The following is a 20,931-nucleotide window of genomic DNA, read 5'->3' as shown; positions in this document are numbered from 1 at the left end:
TTCTGTGGCCCAGGATGCTATATAAACTCCAATCATCTGACTCTCTTAGAGTTTCTTATTTTTGTGGGATTTTTGTGCATAATTAAAATGAGCTTTCTCCTGCTAGCTAATACGCTTTTTGTCAGTTTAATTCCCAGCTCAGAAAAAAAAAAAAAAAAAAAAAAAAAAACTGAAAAGAATGGAAGAAAGCCATTTTCTTTCCTCTATAGATTAATCCAAATAGATCTGGATCCTGTCTATCAAGGGGGATTATCTTCATGTGCTTCCTCTGGCCAGGGCTTCTCGTTCACTAAGCCGCAGACTGCAGGCTTTCCAGTTAAGAACCCATGAGCTCCCTGTGGTTCCTATCGGGTGTTAGATGAAGGGCAGAAAGAACTATTCCCAAATCTGAAGGTAGTACAGAGTTTAGGAAATCAACAGCTAGGCACGGGTTGGGGAAATGAAACCAAATGCCTTCAATAGACCATGAAGAAAGGCTGAAATCGTAATGAGTGATTTACTAGGAATAAAATGGTGGATTAAGGTCTAATGCTCTGTTATTCCACTCCCAGGAATTTCTGGATTTGAAAAGGAATCTGTGAGGTTAGAATCGGAGTAATGCTTGCTCTTTGGGGCTTCAGGGGGAACCTGAAGGCAGCAGGGGTTATAGTGAATGTTACATGAATTTTCTGTCTCTTTCAAGATCTCGTATTGTACTTTGGGCTTTTACTTAAAGGAAGCATTTTTTTTTTCATTTTTTATTGGTTATTTTATTTATTGACATTTTGAATGTTATCCCTCTTCCCAGTTTCTCCTCCACAAACCCCTTATCCTCTCCCTCTTCCCCCTGCCTCTATGAGGGTGCTTCCCTACCCACCTACCCACTCCTGCTTCAGCACCCTAGCATTCCCCCTAAGCTGGGGCATAGAGCCTCCACAGGACCAAGAGGCTCCTCTCCCAGTGACGCTCGACAAGGCTATCCTCTGCTACATATCCAGCTGGAGCCATGGGTCCCTCCAAGTGTACTCTTTAGTTGGGGATTTAGTCCCTGGTAGCTCTGGGAGGGGGGTTCTGGTTGGATGATATTGTTGTTCTTCCTATGGGGGGTTGCAAACCCCTTCAGCTCCTTCAGTCCTTCCCTTAACTCCTCCATTGGGGACCCTGTGCTCAGTTTGGTGATTGGCTGCAAGCATCCGCATCTGTATTGGTACCCCTCATCTGGCAGAGCCTCTTAGGGGACAGCTATACTAGGCTCCTGTCAGCAAGCGCTTCTTGGCATCAGCAACCCTATGGGGTCGCAAACCCCTTTAGCTCTAAAGGAAGCATCTTAATGTTTCTCTTTGACACATTCAAATTTTTAGCTCACTGGTTCCATGCCCTGGGCCATTATTAAGTATGATAATGGCCACTTAAACCCTAGTGCTGGGACATCCTGACAGTTGATCTGACAGCCGAGATAGCCACTAATGACTGTTGGGCGGGCAGCACACACAGGGTGGTAAGTTGGATGAGGATGCCCCATACCCCGTGCGGGTCGGCACAGGACGGTGTGAGATTTTATCAGGCTTCTTAGAACATTGCACCGTTCAGAATTTATGGCTTTTATTATGGAGTTTTTCCATTTACTATTTTCAGACTCAGGGAGCACAGGTAACCAAAACAACACAAAGGGAAATCTGATGGGGATAGGGTATACGGCACACATAATTATAACTCAATAATTAAACATCAGTGATACAAATCCAAGATAGGGCTACAAGCACACCACAGACAAAGTGTGAGATGGTCTGACCACAAAGCGAGGTGTTGAAGCAGTCCCAGTGTTGGGAAGATCAAAGTCTCCTTCCAGTTTAGTCTGCCTCACTTTAGGAGGGGCAGACTTAAAAATAAGGCTTAGAGCAGGACAATCTGTGGAATGAAGGAAAGCTGAAGAAACCAAGGATGTTCAGGCTAGGGAAATAGGAGAGCGTGAGAGAGCCCAGAGATGGTCTTTAACTATTAGGAATGACACTGTAGGGAAGAACTTGCTCTGAACCGAAAGCTCCTGGGGATGCCCGCCAGCTGTAGGAGGGTACATCCCAACCAGTGGAAATGACATGACCGTGTCAGAGTTAGGATCCAGGAATCAGCTCAGTGGTATAAGGTTCCCTTGTGGAGATAGATGTTTCCCATGAATCAGATGTGGGCCAGGCTTTGTGTTAAAGCTGAGAGATGATTAATGATGTCGGTTCATAATTAGCTAATTCTAAAGCATGCTGACTTTGCACTCTCTACCTGGCATTTTGTATATGTCATCACATGCAGTCCTCACAGGGATTCTGTAAGAATGGGATTATAATAGCCTCCATATCTTTTTAAATGAGACATGTACCTGGTAAGTCTGAGAGTCTAAACTAGCACCTTAGAAAGGCTGTGTGGGGCCAACATAGGACTGGCAGTGGAGGCTCATGGGACGGGGCCTCCTTGTCTCTGCAGCAGTCTTGGCTATGTCCCGCCTCGGTGGACCTCAGAGGAGTCTGGGAATGATGGTGTTGGATGCTCCGTGAAGGATCAAGATGAAAACCACCAAGAAGGTCCCTGCAATTTGGTGACTGTTCCGTCTTCGCAGAATCTTCTGTGAAGAACTACAACTGTGTGATCTGATGGGGTAGCTCCTACCCACATGTGTCATTAAGCAATTGCACTTGGGCTAGTCTAAATGGTATGTGCTCTTAAGTGTAAATTACATACTACATTACAAAAAAAATATGAGGGCTAGAAAGGTGATTTGAAATTAAGAGCATGTACTGCTCTTATAGAGTACTTGAGTTCCATGCCTAGAACCGGTACAACAAGTGCTCACACTCAGGCAGACACACACACACACACACACACACACACACACACACACACACAAACACCTAAAGAAAGGGACATTAAATATATGTTTTTATACTGAGTGATGAAATGGTAACATTTTAGATTTAAATGTTAGGCTAGTGAAACGATATAACTAGTCTCTTATCAAGATACCATGTCATGATAGTCATAAACTTACCCTCTGAAACTATAAGCAAACCCCAAGTTAAATGCTTTGTTTTATTTTATAAGTTGTCTTGATCATGGTGTCTTTTCACAGCAATAGATCAGTAACCAAGACATGTTGGAAATGCCCCCACAGGCTCATGCTTTGAACACTGGGCCACCAACAACTTGTGCTGGAAGAATCCCAGTATCATGGGTCTTGCTAACCCTCTGTCTTAGTCAAGGTTTCTATTCCTGCACAAACATCATGACCAAGAAGCAAGTTGGGGAGGAAAGGGTTTATTTGGCTTACATTTACATACTGCTTTTGATCACCAAAGGATGCAGGACTGGAACTCAAGCAGGTCAGAAAGCAGGAGATGATGCAGAAGCCATGGAGGAATGTTCTTTACTGGCTTGCTTCTCCTGGCTTGCTCAGCCTGCTCTCTCTCTCTCTCTCTTTTTTTTTTTTTTTTTTTTTTTTTTTGGTTTTTCGAGACAGGGTTTCTCTGTATAGCTCTGGCTGTCCTGGAACTCACTTGGTAGACCAGGCTGGTCTCGAACTCAGAAATTCCGCCTGCCTCTGCCTCCCGAGTGCTGGGATTAAAGGCCTGCGCCACCAGGCCCGGCTAGCCTGCTCTCTTATAGAATCCAAGACTACCAGCCCAGAGATGGTCCCACCCACAAGGGGCCTCTCCCCCTTGATCACGAATTGAGGAAATGCCCCACAGCTGGATCTCATGGGGGCATTTCCCCAACTAAAGCTCCTTTCTCTGTGATAACTCCAGCTGTGTCAAGTTGACACAAAGCTAGCCAGTACACCCTCTGATTACATTCAGAGAACATGCTAGTAGTCAGTTGAGAGACTTAATCAGACACAACTTCAGTGTCTACTGTGATTGCTCAACCCTTGAACCTACAAAGGTAACAGACATGGCTTTATTTGAACCCAGGCTTGAGAAACTGGGGGAAAGGTGGCAAGATAGCTTGTGGTAACCGCCTCTTTTGGGGGATGTGGTGGTTTGATTGAAAATGGCTTCCATAGGCCCGTAGGGAGTGGCCCATAGGAGGTGTGACCTTGGAAAAAGTGTTTCACTTGGGGTGGGCTTTGGGGTTTGAAAAGCTCAAGCTAGACCAGTGTCTGTCTGCTCCGCCCCCCCCCCCCCCCCCCGCTGCCTGTGGAACTCTCTGAGACTTCTCCAGCACACTGTTTGACTCCATGCCAACTGACCATGTTACTGACCATGATGATAATGGACTAAATCTTTGAAACTGTAAGCCAGGCCCAGTTAAATGGTTTCCTTTATAAGAGTCATAGTGTCTCTTCACAGCAATAGAAACCGTAAATAAACAGGGGATGAGGAGACTGAAGAAACACTTAGATGTGGAACCTGGCTGGCAAGATGCAGAGCATAGGGGTGGGCTTGGAGGGTGACAGGTTGGTCTAGCTCCCCGCTTTCTGATCTGCTGAGATGTAATAATGGGTTCCGAAAGCTCCTGGTACCATGGACAGAAGTCAGCCTCCGCCACCATGTCTTTCTTTCCCTGATGGAATGACTAGGAATCATAACAACCCCTTCTTCCCTTGAGTTGCTTCTGACAGGCATTTTGGTCACAGTGATAAGAAAAGTTAAGGGTGGCACACACCTTTAATCTCAGCATTCAGGAGGTAGACACTGGCAGATCTCTGATTTTGAGGCCAGCCTGGTCTACAGTGAGTTCCAGGACAGCCAGGGCTACACAGAGAAACCCTCCCTGTCTGGGAAAAATAAAAAAACCAAACCAAACAAAAGAGATAAATGAATACAAATGCAGTTCCTTTTGTCAATTATCTGATGATCCATCCTAAGGACACAGAGTGGTAGCTCACTGTGGTTTTGATATGCGCTTCGTTAATGTTATTGATCATCTGCTAATGTGAGTATTGGCATTTGCCTGTCTTCTTTGGAGTATTACAGATTCAGATTCCTTAACCCTTTTAAGTCAGGTTTCCTTTTATGGCCAAGGTGTAATAGTTCTTTATATATTCCAGATTCAGGCCTTCTTTGTTAGATATGCTAACTGTGGCCCCCTCACCCCCTTCTGTGGACTGACATTTCTGGAAAGTATCTTTTAAAGTATATTTCAACTTTCGGTGAAGTCCAGTTTGTCATTTTCTTTTGTTGCTTGGATTTCAGAACCATTATCTAGCCCTAATCATAAAAATTTTATAATGCTGGCACTTACAGTCAAGACTGTAGCCCAGGTTGAGGAGATCTCTGTGTGCACCATGAAGCAGATGGTCCAAATCATTACCTTGGCATGGGGTATCTTGTCAACCCAGCACCATTTATTGAAAAGGACCCCCCCCCCGCAACTGTCTCGGTACCCTTGTTGAAAATCAATTTACTGTAAATGTCAGAGCTTATTTTTGGACTCTCATTTCTGTTGTGTGGATCTATTGATCGATGATAGCTCTTGAGGTTAGCATCGCAAGATTTTCATTATTACAGCTTTATGGTAAGTTTTGAAAACAGGTGATGTGGGCCCTTTATTTCTTTTAGTAATATTTACTTTTATTTAAAAGAGAATGTCTCTGTCTCTGTCTTTCTGTGTGTATGTGTCTTCTGAGGCCAGAAGAGGGTATTGGATCTCCTGGAACTGAAGTCATAAGTGGTTGTGAGCCACACTTGGATCCCCAAGAAGAGCACCGTAGTGGTGTTGAAGATCTGAGCTCAGCTCCTTGTCTCCAGTCAGTAATTCTATTGGCTGAGCCATCTTCCTAGCTGTGGAAGTCTTAAGTTTCTCCTATGTTCAAAGACACACAAACAGCTACCTGAAATACTTGGTCAAACACAACTGAAGAGTCTTTTGTGGTCTCTTGGCCCTTGGCCCTAAAAAGGCAGCAAAGAGCCAGCATTGCTTGATTCCAGGCATGAGAAACCAGGAAAGAGGCAGGAAGACAGTGCAGTACTCTCCGACATCTTTTTAGAGTCATAGCCAGAAAAGGAGAATGAGATTGTCATTGAGCCGGGTCTGAATTTACACATCTCTCCTTTACTGTGTTGGCTGACTCCAGGAAAAAAAGCCTTCCTGCTCCCTCAGGATTGGTATAGATGTTCCTTTCTATGTGTGCCCCCAGAGTCTTTGGTGACACTCACTACATGGAACTGGTATTGCTTACTTTCCCTTCTTGCTGGTATCCCACAGACTCTTGCAGGCAGCGGACATGTCTTGCTAACCATGGTACACCCTTCTGCTGGGCACGTGGGGACAGTTCCTGAGTGGATTGAATATGATGTCCCTACTTTCTTTAGAACAAAACGACTCACAACATTAAAATACGTGTCTCTTAAGGGAGTCAATTTTGGTTAGGGGAAAGGAGTATTGTTTGTCGTGGGCAAACTGGCCAGAGTTCCTGTTCTGGCTGGAGAACTTCCAAGCTGTGTGGCCTTCAGTAGGTCACCAGACTGGATTTGACCAGTCGTGTATGCGAGAGTATGGGGATTTCACCTCAAGCTTCCTTCCACTCTTAGCATTCTTAGAAACCTTTAAACCAGGGCAATGTAGGCCTCCTTGCACACAAGCTATTCCACAGCAGCTGAGTCCCAACCTTCTTCAGAGGCCAACGCCTCTGCCCCATCTCCATGTCTTAGCAAGTATTAATAGCCAAGGGCCTTGCTGCATGCGGTTTTTAATAGAATCCAACTTCTGTCCATTTAGAGTGGGACTTTTCATGCTGACTCGGTAATTTGAACTACACCATGCCTGACGGACGACGGAGAGCATTTTCTCCGCCTCCACCACCTGCCCCCCGCCCCCCCCCCCCCGGGCTGCTGTGGTGCTGGATACAGAAGGTGGAACATCTTCATCAAAGCAGTCACACCATGGTCACATGATGGGAATACCAAGGGCACCGGAAGTTAAGTGGGTACTTTTCCTTCTATTTCCCAATACTTGCTTCCTCCTTGCATCATGGAGGCTGCCTGTCCTCTTGGGTGGATTGTCAGGAAGAAAACTGTGTTGCTCTTTCAATGTGACCAGAGGGCAGTGGGTCTTGAAAACCATCAGAATGTTCCCCATTGACTGCTGAGGGGAGGGCATGAGGGTGCCACATAGGGCTCAGGCTGTTTCCTGCCACCCTTCCCAAAAGCTTGTCCCACTGACCAGAGCTATACAAGGGCTTTTAGAGAGCCGAGTGTAAGAACAGGGAGGGTAGGCACAGAGGTGTCATCACACTTTAAGTGAGGAAAATTAAGGCTGAAGAGGGTGGGCGAGGAAATACTAGTTTATTCTGTGCTTACTCTGTAGCAGACAGTAGCTACAAGCCAGTTTTGTTTTGTTTTCTTTTCTTTCTCCCTTCCCTTCCCTTCCCTTCCCTTCCCTTCCCTTCCCTTCCTCCCTTCCCTTCCCTTCTTCCCTCCCCTTCCCTTTCCCTTCCCTTTCCCTTTCCCTTCCCTTCCCTTTCCCTTCCCTTCCCTTCCCTTCCCTTCCCTTCCCTTCCCTTCCCTTCCCTTCCCTTCCCTTTCTTCTTTCTTTTTTGTTTTTATTTTTTGGTTTTTCGAGACAGGGTTTCTCTGTGTGGCCCTGGCTGTCCTGGAATTCACTTTGTAGACCAGGCTGGCCTTGAACTCAGAAATCTGCCTGCCTCTGAATCTTTACCACAACAATAACTGCTGCTGCCGAAACCGCTGTTCATCCATTGTACGTGCTGTGCTCAGCAGCTCCCGAGCACTTACGATGGCAGACAATCTGGCTGCAAAGAAACCTGAGCGTCTGCTTTGGGAAGTGTCCGGGCAGGGGGAGAGGTGAATGGAAAGAGGACATTCTTGCCTGGCGGTGTTGATGCACGCCTTTAATCCCGGAACTTGGGAGGCAGAGGCAGGAGGATCTCTGAGTTCCAGACCAACTCCCCTGGTCCACTTAGTGAGTTCCAGGACAGCCAGAGCTAACCCCTTGATTAGTTGTGGGGGACACTGGGCAGAGGCAGGGAGGCTTTGCTCTGGGAACACAGACTAAGGTGTGGGGAGTGATCCTGGGTCAGCACATGGCAAGGATGGGGTGAGGTACTAGGAATGCCTCACAAGGAGCAGGGGCCAGTGTGGAAAGATCCACAGACCCAGCTCGGTGGCTTAGGGCTACATGGCTGTGGAGTGGAGGATCCTTTAAGAGGGTCAGAGGTGAGCCTGGTAAAGTTGGAGAGATATGGTACATGAAAGACCTTGAGTGTTACTTAAGGGGTTTGGCTTTTGATTTTTAGCTTGAGGATGGGATGTGACAAAGGATTTTGGAGTTGTAGAAGCACTGGCTCAGATGGCCTTTCAGACGTGAGGGTTGAGGATACCGGCAGGAAAAGCTAGCAACATAGAACAAATTAGTTGCAGAATTAGGAGTTTATGTATGTCAAAAAGCACCATAAATGAAATCTGAAAGCAAAGCACTTGGAAAGCATACCTGTTGCATTTCTTGACAAAAATAATATTCTTAAAGTTACAAATAGATCATAAAGATAAACATAAATATAAAGATAAACATATCGATATCAAACAAATAGGAAATTCACAAAGAAAGAAATTCAAATGGTCAATAAGCATATGAAAATGTTAGTCACTGATAATCAAAGAATGTTAAAAGCAGTAAGTTGAAATACCATTGAAGTACTGTTATTTGCCTATCAAATTGGCAAAGATTTGATAAGGGATAAAACCTAGAGCTTTTTAGAGTCCAGAGAGCAGGGTGCTCTGGGGCTGCACACCGGAGAGTGTCTGGGTATAAACTCTCTACAGGGTATTGGCAACATGTATCAAAATCCTTAAAAATAGTCACACAATTTCCTTCTCGGATTATATCCTAAGGAACTCGCCACAGACATGTGCAAAATTTAGCGACAAGAATGTCAGTTACAACATTATTTACAGTAAAGACTGGAAACAGGTGAACTCATCTGTGTTTGTGGATGGGTTACAAAATAAAGATCCACCCATACCATGAAGATGCTGAAGAAAAGTCCAAGAGACACGCTGAAATGCCCATGACATATTGCACAAAGCAACGGGGGGGAGGGGGGGAGGATGTGACATGCTACCACTTGTGAGTGATAAAAGAATATATATCTTTGAAAAACAAGAATCTCTTGAAGGGGTTACACGAGAAACTAGAGGGTACCTTGCTGTGGGCACACGGAAGAAGAATCACTTTCAACTACAGAGTTTGTATACTATTTGAATTTTATAGATCTGTGCATATATTGCATATTCTAAAATATAAGTACACACTTGAAAAGTAAGTCATTAAAGACTATATACAGCACGATCCAGTTTTCTTCATTAGAAAACAAAAACAAACAAACAAAAAGGCAAAAAACCAAAAGCCGGTGGGAGTACGTGCACACACAGTTATACCAAGGAGAACAAAAGATGTACAGAAAGTATGAGAGTGTCCTCTCGGTGCCAGTGTGACGAGCTGAGTGTCATCCTTCACTTTCCTTACATGGTCTACAAGTCTAAGTTGTGTGCCAAAGGGTCTTTCACAAAGGTCCGGGCAGATGACCGTGGAGGGCAGACCCATGCTGAGCGTTGTCTGCACAGTTCAACGGTGGCGCCCACCAAGTCTGCAAGTAGAGTATAGTCCTTGATTTTAGGAGACGTGGAAGAAGGAAGAGAAACAGCTCTCTGAAGACTCTGCTGACAAATGAACAGAAAATTCATCCCTGCCACCCCTCGTGTTAACTAATACCCCAGACGGTTTCCGTTTTGAGGTGTGTGTGTGGGGGGGGGTGGGTGGGTCATTTAAGTCTGGGTCACAGTGAATGGAGTTCCCACGAGTGTCTGTATCTGAGTCACTCATTGTGCTTTTTCAAACATTCTCTTTGGGCTGGCAATGGTTTTATTCCTATGAATATAGCCCTTCCCCCGACACATTCATCCAAGCAAGTGTTCTCTCCCTCCTCCCCATTGGAAATCAGTACCAAAACCATTCCTAATGCATTGAAGAGCAAAGGAGGCGCCTGCCAGTTTAAACTCACTCTGTAAACCACCTCTGACCTCATTTTCGTCCTTCAGATCTTAACAGTTTGTCAGCTTATGACCTCTGAGCTTGGGGATGGCACTGAGGGCTGGGGGGATGGGCGCAGGCATATGCCAGGGCTGAGAGGGGTCTGGGGTTGGGGTCAGGAGAAGCCATCTTGGAGGAAGAAGACAGAATATGTTCAAAGTCAGGTTAAGTGGTACTGGGATGGCTTTTTCCTTTTCGTCTTCTCCAGAGCCACGGTGGGACTCTGGATATTTCTAGCACCTTCCTGCAGCACCCCACATACATACACTGGGAGTGTTTGGGGGAGCTGTGTGGATATGAGCTGGGCTGCTGGCTTCTGGGTCCTTCAGCAGTGAATGGATCTTGCAACTGGCAAAGCAATGACTTGAACAAATAACACATAAATTAACTTTGTGTTTCCTTTTAGTCTCCACCCATATTTGTGATCCTTTCTCACTGCTGGCCATTCAGTGAGGAAGGCCAGGTGGGTTGTTCAGATTCATGCTGCTCCATCAGCAAATAGAACGACCAGCACACAGATGTAATTGCCAGGCCTATTGTCTTTTTCCTGGGGGGGGGGGTCATTGCTCAAGCCACTAGGGATTCTGGCTTCTGGTCTCTTTCTGTCTTGCCTATGTAAATATAAGGGGGTGGGAGGATTGATGTGTGAATCATGTTTCAACTTTATGGAAATTGTTCTGCTCTCAAACAGTGTAACTGTTCAACAGAGAGGCAGCTAAGCATAAGATAGTAGCCAAAGCTCTGGAACTAGTCAGATCTGGTTCCGTCTTAGTCATGTCCTGTAAGGCCATGCAACCTCAAGAACGTTAATTTTCCTGGCTTCTCCATCACCTGGGAATAATATCCCAAGAGTGAGTATATGAAAGAAATGAGATTGTCCGTGTAATGATCTGAAGATAGTGCATTTAATAAATCCTATTAACATTATTGCATTTGTATATATTTTAATTTTATATAATAGTGTCTCACTAAGTCACACGAAAAAATACATGAAAGTGCCTTGAAAAGGTTTAAGCATCATATATATTAACGGTGTCATTGGTAATAATTTCATATGGATTTCCCAGCTTCCCTATCTTTGTGAAGACTGGGACTCTGTCCTATATTGCACTATGGTGGGGGACCGGTGAGCCCTCGGGAAATGTTTCAGTGTCGCATAGCGTAAAAAGCATATGTGTCAGGAGACCAGGCTGGGACCCGATTGGTTTAAGGCAGGAGAGTCAGTCTGCGGTCGAAATGTACCCATTCGACAAAAATTCCTTATGCACTAGATATTGAGTTCAGATAATTTTGTCAAAAAGGGAGGTGGGTGTACAAATTCCCACAAAGCCAAGTCCTGGGGCAGTTTCCACAATCCCAACCCACTCCACAAAGCACAGAGGCTGTGGCCAACCTGATGCATATAGTCTTGGTCTAAGTGTCCCTCCCTGGCTTCACCGGAAGCTGTAGGCCACTCTGCCTGAGGGACACGGAGGGAACAGAAGTAAGGGAGTGGACTGTTTCCACCGGAAATGACAGGAACGGATGCCTGTGAGTTAGTTTTTATTTACATTACTTAGTCCTAATTCCTCAGTCCACCCAACACTTTCTTTCCCTCCTCTGTCACCTACTCAGTCTGCTCTGCCCCCAACCTTTGGCCCATTTCACCCTGCCCTTCTGCTGTTACAGCTGCCGGCTAGCTGGGGGTGGGAGAATGGTATGTGTGGTCACCAGAGGGCACTGAGAGTGGGCCTTAAAGGCATGTGAATCCTGGCAAAGACCTGACCTCACTGTGGGAGAAAAGAAAGTACAAGCCTAGACAAGTCGGGGGTGGGGTGGGGTGGCAGGCGCTCAGGTGACTGAGGGGGCAGAAGGAAATTCACAATCTCAGCATTAGTTCGACCGGTGCTTCTCACGTTCATCACAGTTGCCTCAAGATGCTCTGATCCACTGGGAAGGTATAGAAGGGTCCAGACTGTGGGCTCCATACACCTGCCAGGCTCAGAAACACTGGGCCAAGTCAAAGCCACCGGGCCATCCCCGGTCCATGAGACTTCCCTAGCTGTCCCATTTGCTGACCTTCTAGAGAAGAGGACAAGTCCACGTCTGGGCTGCCCACGAAGGTCCAAGACCGCCTCTCGCCTTCTTACGGATAAGAGTTGGGGAGCAACAGAATGAGCAACAGGAGAAGTACAGGAAGAACCGGGAAGAGAGGGAGAGAGCCCGCGTCGGGACTCTCCACCACCGGTGCCTGGAAGTCCCTGGTCAGGTACGAGTGTGGCTCGAGAGAAGCTTCGTTGTTACATGGCTTCTTTCTCCCTTTGGGAACATCTGCTGAGCTTCATCTCCGTCAGCTGGATGTACCGAATCACATTGGTGTCTGCAAAGAGAGAAAACACACCTCAGGGCCTACCCAGCAAGGGTTATGGTGGTCAGCCAAGGTTCTTTCTGCCTTGCCCTAGGAGCGGCAGAGAGAGCAGCCAGACGCCAGCCTTTGCCTCATTGCTTCTCTAGCAAATATGACCAGCTTACTGTGACCAGGAAGCTGGGGTGGGAGGATGGGGTGAGTGGGGCAGGAAGTGCTCTCCCCTGACACCGGAAGTAGTTATCTCGGTGGTTCCCTGCATTAGTGCAGTTAGCTTAGCGCCTGCTTGGCACTAACCCTCAGGCAAGCTTCCAACTTCTCTGCCCCCCGTGTCTCATTTACAATAAACAATATTCATCTTTAATGTCTACTTTGCAAATTTTTTTAAGTTAAAAAAATGTTGCTTACAGCTGGGTGTGGTTAACGGAGGGGTTATTGCCCAGACTGCCCTAACTCCCAGAGTCAAGTGGTATTCTTGCCTCTGTTCCCCAGGTACCTGGGCTACAGGTGTACACCAGAGGGCTTGCTTGTGCTTGGCTTTTTAAAGCCTTCATTATCCCATCTAGCTCTTCTTACAATCTCCAAGGCATGTATCCTGACCCTTACTGTGGCAAAAGGGAAGACTGGGACTTGGGAATATTAAGACGCTCAAGGAGCCAGGCACTGTGGCCCACTTCTTTAATCTCAGCGCTTATGTGACACATCTCTGTGAGTGTGAAGCCTGTCTGGTCTACACAGTGAGTTCTAGGACAGCTGGGATTATTTAAAAAGATTCTGTCAGCAAAACAAAACAAGCAAAACAGAAAACCAAACAAATAAACATCACAAACCACCCAAAACCTCAAGACAATAATGTAGTTATGGCACGTCTGTCCAAGCCTGATTCTCTTGGACATCATAGTACCCTTCCTATAGAGTCGCTGTAAGGGCCAGAAGAAGGAAGTCTAAAAGTGCTTAACACCATGATCAAGAAACTTGAGTCGAATGTGTTTTTACTTAACTTAGGAGCTTAAAATGACTTTGCTCCACGCTTATTTTAGTCATTTTAAGTATAGCCAGAAGACCAGTCCTCAACAGGAACATTCTCTCCTAATTCTAGCTGGGTGAGTGGCATAGAGTCACTTAGCTTTGACTGCCCACAACATAAGCGTCACACGGCTGCCTGGGGTACCTACTTGTGGACGTGCAATTGGTAGTGAATCACGCTTAAAAGCTCCAGGCATAGCATCCTGTACTGGCATACAGCAGGTGCTCAAGAAAACTCTGTTGGACGGGTCCACTTTTAGTTCCAAAGTTGTTTAGTTCCAAAGCTGGTAGAACACACTTTGTTCACAGAAAATGAGCCAACCATACGTAAAAATAGAGAAGTATTCTTAAAAAAAAAAAAAAAAAAAAAAGAGACAATATGGTTGGATGCTAGCAACTTAAGAAGTTCTTAAAGATGTATTGGAGGAAGTCTTGCTATGTTAATGGATCAACCACATGAACAATAAATGAACAATAATTATGTCGGGCCATAGTCATTGGAGAGGCTTTCGGACCCCCTGCCTTAAAACAGCATTCCATTTACTGTGCCTCATTTCCTTCATAGTGTTCACTACTGCTGAATAAGCATCCTCTACTTGTCAATCTGTGGGTTTCCTCCATTATAATGAATGCTCCTTGCTGGGTGTGGCAGCACACACTTGTAATCCTAGCACTTGGGAGGCAGGAGGATGGGAGTTTGAGTATGGCCTGGTTGATACAGCAAGACTTTGTCAGCAAAATAAAAAGAAAGAAAGAAAGAAAGAAAGAAAGAAAGAAAGAAAGAAAGAAAGAAAGAAAGAAAGAAAGGGAAAGGAAAGGAAAGAAAAGAAAAGAAAAGGCAAAGAAAGAAAGAATACAAAAGAAACTAAACGAAAACACAAACCCAAATAAGTTACTCTTCCCTGTGTTGCCCAGACTGGTCTTGAACTCCTAGGCTTAAGAGATGCTCCTGCCACAGGTTCCTGAATACTAGGACTACAAGCACAGAGCGCTGGACACAGCAGCAGCCTTCTTGGCTCACTGCACTTTGTCCACGGCACCACCTCTACAAATACCCACAGAATGAAAGCGTGATTGGGAGAGCTAATACACGTGATCTGAAGGAACTCCAGCTGATTGGAGAAGTCGGCTCATGCTTCCTGAAAGATGCCGGGCATCAAAAGTTTCTGCTCGCTTTTGTCTCGTCAGTCAAATGTGGATTCACGGAAAAGGGAGGCACCTTATCATCTACATCCCTGGTGCCTGGTACAGCTTGTGCTACATAGCAAGAACTCTAGGTCATACATAGTAAGTATGTATTTATTAAATCAGTGAAGAGACCTAGCTTTGAGCTGAGAAAGGCAAAAACCAATTCTACCAATTCTACAGTGTATCTGAAGAGAAGGAGTGCCCCAGGTACCTGGAAACCAGAATCCAGGTGAAGTTATGGACCACATGCCTTCCTCATTCTCAGTCTTGCCTATACCCGAGCCCTTGTGTTTTCTATCTCTGGCCCCACCCAGTCCTGCCAGCTACAGACGCCATCTTCTGCGATGAGCAGGCCCTAGGAATTATCAGGAGTGTCTGCGGTGAGAAAGCAGGGCTCTCTGTCTCACCTGTGGGTTGTCGGGTCCTTGCTTCTTTTAGGTAGTAGAGAGCTTTGTCATAGTCCCCAAGATGATAGAAGGCCACACCAGACCTGTAAAGAGCTTTGAAGTTCTCTCCTTCCTTCTTCAGGACTTTGAGGCAATACTCCTTGACTCGCTCATAATTTACCAGCTCGGCCTGGAGCAGGCAGGCTGTGGAAGATGGAGAAATAAAGAGAAAACGCCATTACAAAACCAGAGGCTACAACACCTTCAGCTAGCTAGCGTGTGGACCACAGCCCACCTGGGTCCCAGGATAGCTAAGAGTTCAGCCCAGCCCATCTCTGTAGATGACAGTGTCGTCATGTTACAGTGTTAAACATCCCTGCCTCATCCGTTCCTCCCAGAGGACGTTGAGCACAGTTGAGGCCTCCTCTGAGGTTTAGGCTGTGGGATCTGCCATCCAAAAATCACTACTTACAGGACTAGCTTCACTACCACCAAGTCACATAACTTTAAGCATGTTACATAGACTTGTATCATAGGTCAAATTATGCCTCCTCTAAAAGATACACGGGATGTTATCAGCTGTCAGTATATGAGAACATGACCTTGTTTTGGAGACAGGATCTCAGAGATAATTGTTTTAAAAGCAGGTCACTAGAGTAGGCCTAAATCTGAGGTGACTGATGTCCTTATGAAAGGGGAATTACACATACAGAGGACAACAGGAAGGGACACAACAGAAGACAGCTGGCTGTGCCTATAGCAAGGAATGCCTGAGGCTCCCAGAGAGTAGGAGTGGGAATCTGGGTGGGCCAGGAGGTGGACTTCAGAAAATGGAACAAACTTTCCATCCTGGGCCTCCAAAGGAAACAGCCCACAGACACCCTCCAAAGGAAACAGCCCACAGACACCCTCATTTGGGACTTGTAACCCCCAGATCCAGACGATGATACATCTGTGTGACTGAAGCCATTTAGTTAATGGGACTTTGTAGTCTGTGGGACTTGGTTACAGAAGCCCAAGAAAGACGCTATCAAAGGCCATGGTAATAAAGCTGGCTATTATTCCCCGCTGACTGCTCGTCTTATGCCGAAGGCATGTCTCACCGTTCTGTATGCATTTATCTGATGTGATCCTCAGAACCTTACGGTGTGGGTACTATCAGCATTCCATTTTACAGATAAGGATAATTGAGCCTTTAAGAATGTAAGGAGGATGTTCATGAGAGTACACAGTGTGCAAGAGGCTAGGAAAGGTTTAAACTAAAGCTGTCTGGCTCCATAGTCTAGAGTCTGCCTTACCAGGATGTGGTTATCATCACAAAATAATGACCAGAAGGTACTTACTACACAGTGTGGCAGGCAAGGAGCGCTCAAACGGTGCTTGTTAACTTCCCTCTGACCCTGTTCAGTTTATACCAAGGGTGCGTGCCCCTGACCTCCATCAAGACAGGTCTTGGTCTCTGTCCTTTTCGCTTGTTTCTACAGTTCTTTAGAATAGGAGCTTTCTGACGGACTAGTGACCAGCTCACACAGGACCCATCCTTGACATGGAAACTTCCTCGGAGTTCCCTGCAGGAGGAAGCTAAGGGGGGGAGGGGCAGGTGCTCATTCTATAATTAGCCATGTCAGATAAATTCATATAGAATGGTGAAAACCCTCCCTTGAAGGATTTTCTCATTGGCCTAAACCACAGCTGGGATAGGATGAGAGTGTTCCTGGAGGGGAGTTGAACCATCTTGGACAGTAGTTGAAAGCCTGGGCCCTGGGCACTTCACTGTGAGTCTGCTGAGATGTTTCCACCATATTTAGTAAGCTCTGACTAACAGCAAAGAGGTTCACTGTACATACTGGAGAGGCTACAGGTAGCAGAGAGTGGGAAGGCATTGGTTTTTTGTTTGTTTGTTTTTTTCTTTAAATCAGACAGTGGCCACCCAAGACCAGCATGGATGGGGAGCTGGAGGGGCTGCTGACAGACGTGTGGATCTTTCCTGGCATTCCCATTGGAAGGGTCTTCACAACACTTGCCATCTTAATTAACTAATTGTTTCTGGTCCTGGGTGACTTGCACCTCTCTGTGCAGACCAAGCTGGCCTCAGACAAACAGAGCTCATGTGCCTCTGCCTTCTGTGCGTTTGAGAGGCATGTGCCACTGTGCCCCAGCGACTGACTTAAGAGGTCCAATTTCACTTGTTTCCACTCCTTCTGTAGCATCCCATCACACATTCTGAACCGAACCGAAACTGCCATCCTTTTGCAGACTAACAGGTGAACCATGCAAATTCAGCCTGAGAATAAGAGAACCAGGAAGTGAAAAAGATCAAGAAACCAACTTACCACATTTTTCCTGGTTGTTAAGCCAAAAGCCAATCAGCAGGGCTGTTCACCCAGAGTCACAAGCTCTTGGTGCACCAGAGGCTCCCTCTCCACGAGCTGATGCCACAAGCCCCCTCCCCCTCCCTTGCCCAGCCCAGCCACCTTCAACAGGGGTCCTGGACTCCTCTGACCCTCTCCCAGTCCCAGGCTCTGTTCACAGGGAGAGCTTTGAAAGCCGTTCCTGGATGTGATCCCACTGACAGACCTGGCTCTTACATCTGCTCTTAGAGCAGAAGGATTTCCTCTGTGTAGCTTCCCGTGCCCCGTGTGACGCCTTTTCTGACCAGGCACAGCACCTTCTTCCGGTCTCACTCTCCATCTCTACACAGACACTTCTGTTTATTGACCTGGACAGTCTAGGAAACAGGCCACTGCTTCTTTCAAAACAGTTTTTGGATGTCTAAGGCCTCAGAGAAAGGAAGTAGGAGAGGGGGCTGGAAATAGGAAGGTCCCACCTTCTCCCAGCCCATAATAGGGAAGGCAAGTACGACGACCTATTTGGCCCTCAGCTCATAAAAACCATTTTTAAATCTCTTGTAGGGAATCCTATGGGAACTGGGGCACTTGGCTAGGGACCAGGGTTCAGACCTGATAGCAGGCAAGGCCTAGCTTGTTGGTAACAGGGTGTGGAACCCCTGATCACATTGGAGGAAGCACCCAGGGAGGCCAAGAAGTGGGCAGCCTTCCAGAGTAAGGCTGAAACACAAGGTGGAACTTGAGAGGTGGAATCCAGATAAGAAGCTAGGTGCCAAGCCAGGGTTTGAAAGAAGATGCTGGTGGAGATGGGGGAGAGGCTGGAGGTGACCTGAGCCTACCTGCAGGTGACACAGAGGCACCTCTATGCTTTGGAAGGGGAACTCTCTATTGGTAGGCACCTTTGAGTGTGGAGGAACTTAAGAATAAGGTGACAGGGGCTGGCGAGATGGCTCAGTGGGTAAGAGCACTGACCGCTCTTCTGAAGGTCCTGAGTTCAAATCCCAGCAACCACATGGTGACTCATAACCACCCATTATGAGATCTGACACCCTCTTCTGGTGCGTCTGAAGTCAGCTACAATGTACTTATGTATAATAATAAATAAATCTTAAAAAAAAAAAAAAAGAACAAGTTGACAAGCTGTCCCCAAGCAAGCATCCATCCTTCTGTCTGTGGGCCTGGAGTTTGCAGGGGCTCTTCACAGTGTGTGTGTGTGTGTGTGTGTGTGTGTGTGTGTGTGTGTGTGTGTGTGTAAGAAAGTGTGGTGATAGCTGTTCCCTGAGAGACTCTGCCAGAGCCTTACCAATACAGGTGTAGATGAGCACAGCCAAGCATCAGAGCACGGGGACCCCAATGGAGGAGTTAGGGGAAGGACCGAAGGAGCTGAAGGGGTTTGCAACCTCATAGGAAGAACAACAATATCAGCCGACCAGACCCCCCAGAACTCCTGGGGATTAAACCACCAACCAAAGAGTACACAAAAGGGGGGACCCATACCCCCAGTTACATATGTAGCCGAGGATGGTCTTGTCCAGTATCAATGGGAGGAGAGGCCCTTGGTCCTGTGGATGCTCAATGCCTCAGCACAGGGAGATGCTGGAGTGGTGAGGTGAGAGTGGAAGCAGGGGGAGGGGGATGGCATAGAGGGTTTGTGGAAGGAAAACTGGGAAGGGGAATATTTGAAATGTAAATAAATAAAATAACCAATGAAAAATAAGAAAAGAAAGTGGCGTATGGACACATGAGTGTGTACACAGAAGCACTGTGTGTGTGTGTGTGTGTGTGTGTGTGTGTGTGCAGAAACCAGAAGAGGTTGTAAGGTATTGTGGTCTAGCCCTTCCCCTCTTATTCCCTTGATACGGGCTTCCTTACTGAACCTGGATCTGGGCTGGTGGCCAAACCCAGAAAAAATTCGTCTTTTTCACATCCTCATATTAGTACGATTACACGCATGCCTATGGACATACCTAGCTTTCATGTGGGTTCTGAGACTGGAACTCAGGTCCTCATGATGGTACAGAAAGCACTGTTACACAGAAAGCCATCTCCCCAGCCTCGTCCTGAAGGTGTCCCTCACTCTCCTGTCAGAGGCAGGCTCAGAACGTCACACACTGTGCTTCTCTTTAAATCTCCATAACTCTTTGGAACAGGTTCTATTTTTATGCTCCTTCATAAATGATGAAATTGAGTTCGGAGAAATTAAGCAACTTGCTGAAGGCCACTCAAGTAGAGGGGGGGGGTAGAACTGGGCTATCAGGCCATTTCTGCCAGACTCCCCAGAGTCTGCCAGAACACTGGAGTAGCTGCATTTGAGACTCTCAGAAACCCACGCCACTCCTGGGAAGAAAGAACACCTTGCAAGTAGTGTGCCCAAGAGAAACAGATGAAAGTGTGCTTCGTGGATCACAGACACTGAGTGGGAAAATGGACCACTGTGCGCCCTTCCCCATGCGTTTTTAACCTGGGGCCACAGGCCATATGTGTCCCTGGCTAGCTATGACTGTGACCCAACACATTTGTAGATGTCATATTGCAGTGTCAAATTATGGACACCCCCAGCCTATCCCCTGGGTTGAGAGACTGCTAAGAAATTGGGTGTTAAATTATAAGGGAGAGGGCAGAGTAGAAACATGAATGGACTGTGAGAGGGGCCTCCATTCAAGATAAAGCACCAGGGGAGGCCTTGCTGGAAGAGTGCTGGTTAGATGAAAGTGAATAATTATTGGTAGTTTCTAACCTCACCATTAGGAACGCTGGGGGCCAGGACACTTTTCGTTAGAGGATGAAGCCTTGTGCATCGTGGGATGTTGAGCCTTACTGGCTTCTTTTCATTAAACACTAATTGTGACAATTAACAAATGTCCCCTCCCCACCCACCCAGACATTGCTGAATATCCCCTGGAGAGGTAAACCCACTCCTGTTTGAGGATGACTGGGCTAAAGGAAACTACGAAAAGTTTTCTAGGCAGGGTAGGAAGAGAGATGAGAGGAGGGAGAGACAGGCTCACACTGAGAGGGAACACCCATACACACGCTTGCAGGGGTTGCCTGGGGGATCTGAGAAGACACATCAGGCTGGAGCAGAGAGCCCAGTGCAGAGCCCGTGAGAAAAATGAAGCTGGAAAGGCAAGCAACCAAGGCACCCAAACTCCATTTCCCTTTTGGAGTAAGTGTGGATTTTCAGGATATTAACCAAATGGAATTGGACAGGCAGGAGTGCGAGAGATCCAGCCAGCAGAGCTACGGGAGAAGCCCTGTTGTGTCCTCCTGTTCCTCTGTGAGTCTCCATCCACATTCCCTGGGTACTTGAGGCTCACAGCCGAGGTAGAGGCATCTTCTCACTCTGTTGCTATCTGCTAACCCAGGGGCCTAAGACCTACTAATAAGTAGTAACTTCTACCACCAGCAGCCTGTGAAAAAGTGTGGGCCTCTTTATGGAAGAATACAGTTGTTTCCATGATTCCTTGTTAAAAGGAATTCCATCTTTACTGCTCAGTGGTGACATATCTTCTTTAGGGGGTTATGGTCAGCATGAGAAGGTCAAGAGATGATAAGAGGTAAGATAACTTATCAGCCCCATTCCTGAGTGGATCTCTCTCTCTCTCTCTCTCTCTCTCTCTCTCTC

The 20,931-nt window shown here is 46.6% G+C and overlaps 1 protein-coding gene across 1 annotated transcript in view; it reads right to left on the bottom strand.

The window, feature by feature from the left end:
- Positions 1-9,734: 9,734 nt before the first annotated feature.
- Positions 9,735-20,931, bottom strand: part of Ttc9 (tetratricopeptide repeat domain 9) — a 36,585-nt gene continuing 25,388 nt past the window's right edge. Inside the window, exons 2-3 of the mRNA XM_021202329.2 lie at positions 14,980-15,162; positions 9,735-12,373 (exon numbers count right to left, since the gene is read on the bottom strand). Coding sequence (XP_021057988.1) covers positions 12,294-12,373; positions 14,980-15,162 — 263 coding nt within the window. The 3' untranslated portion in view covers positions 9,735-12,293. The remainder of the gene's footprint in view (positions 12,374-14,979; positions 15,163-20,931) is intronic.

The sequence above is a fragment of the Mus pahari genome, chromosome 7 (genome assembly GCF_900095145.1).
Source record: "Mus pahari chromosome 7, PAHARI_EIJ_v1.1, whole genome shotgun sequence".
NCBI lineage: Eukaryota > Metazoa > Chordata > Mammalia > Rodentia > Muridae > Mus > Mus pahari.
The sequence above is the reverse complement of the archived record's forward strand: the minus strand, read 5'-3'. Positions and strand labels throughout refer to the sequence as shown.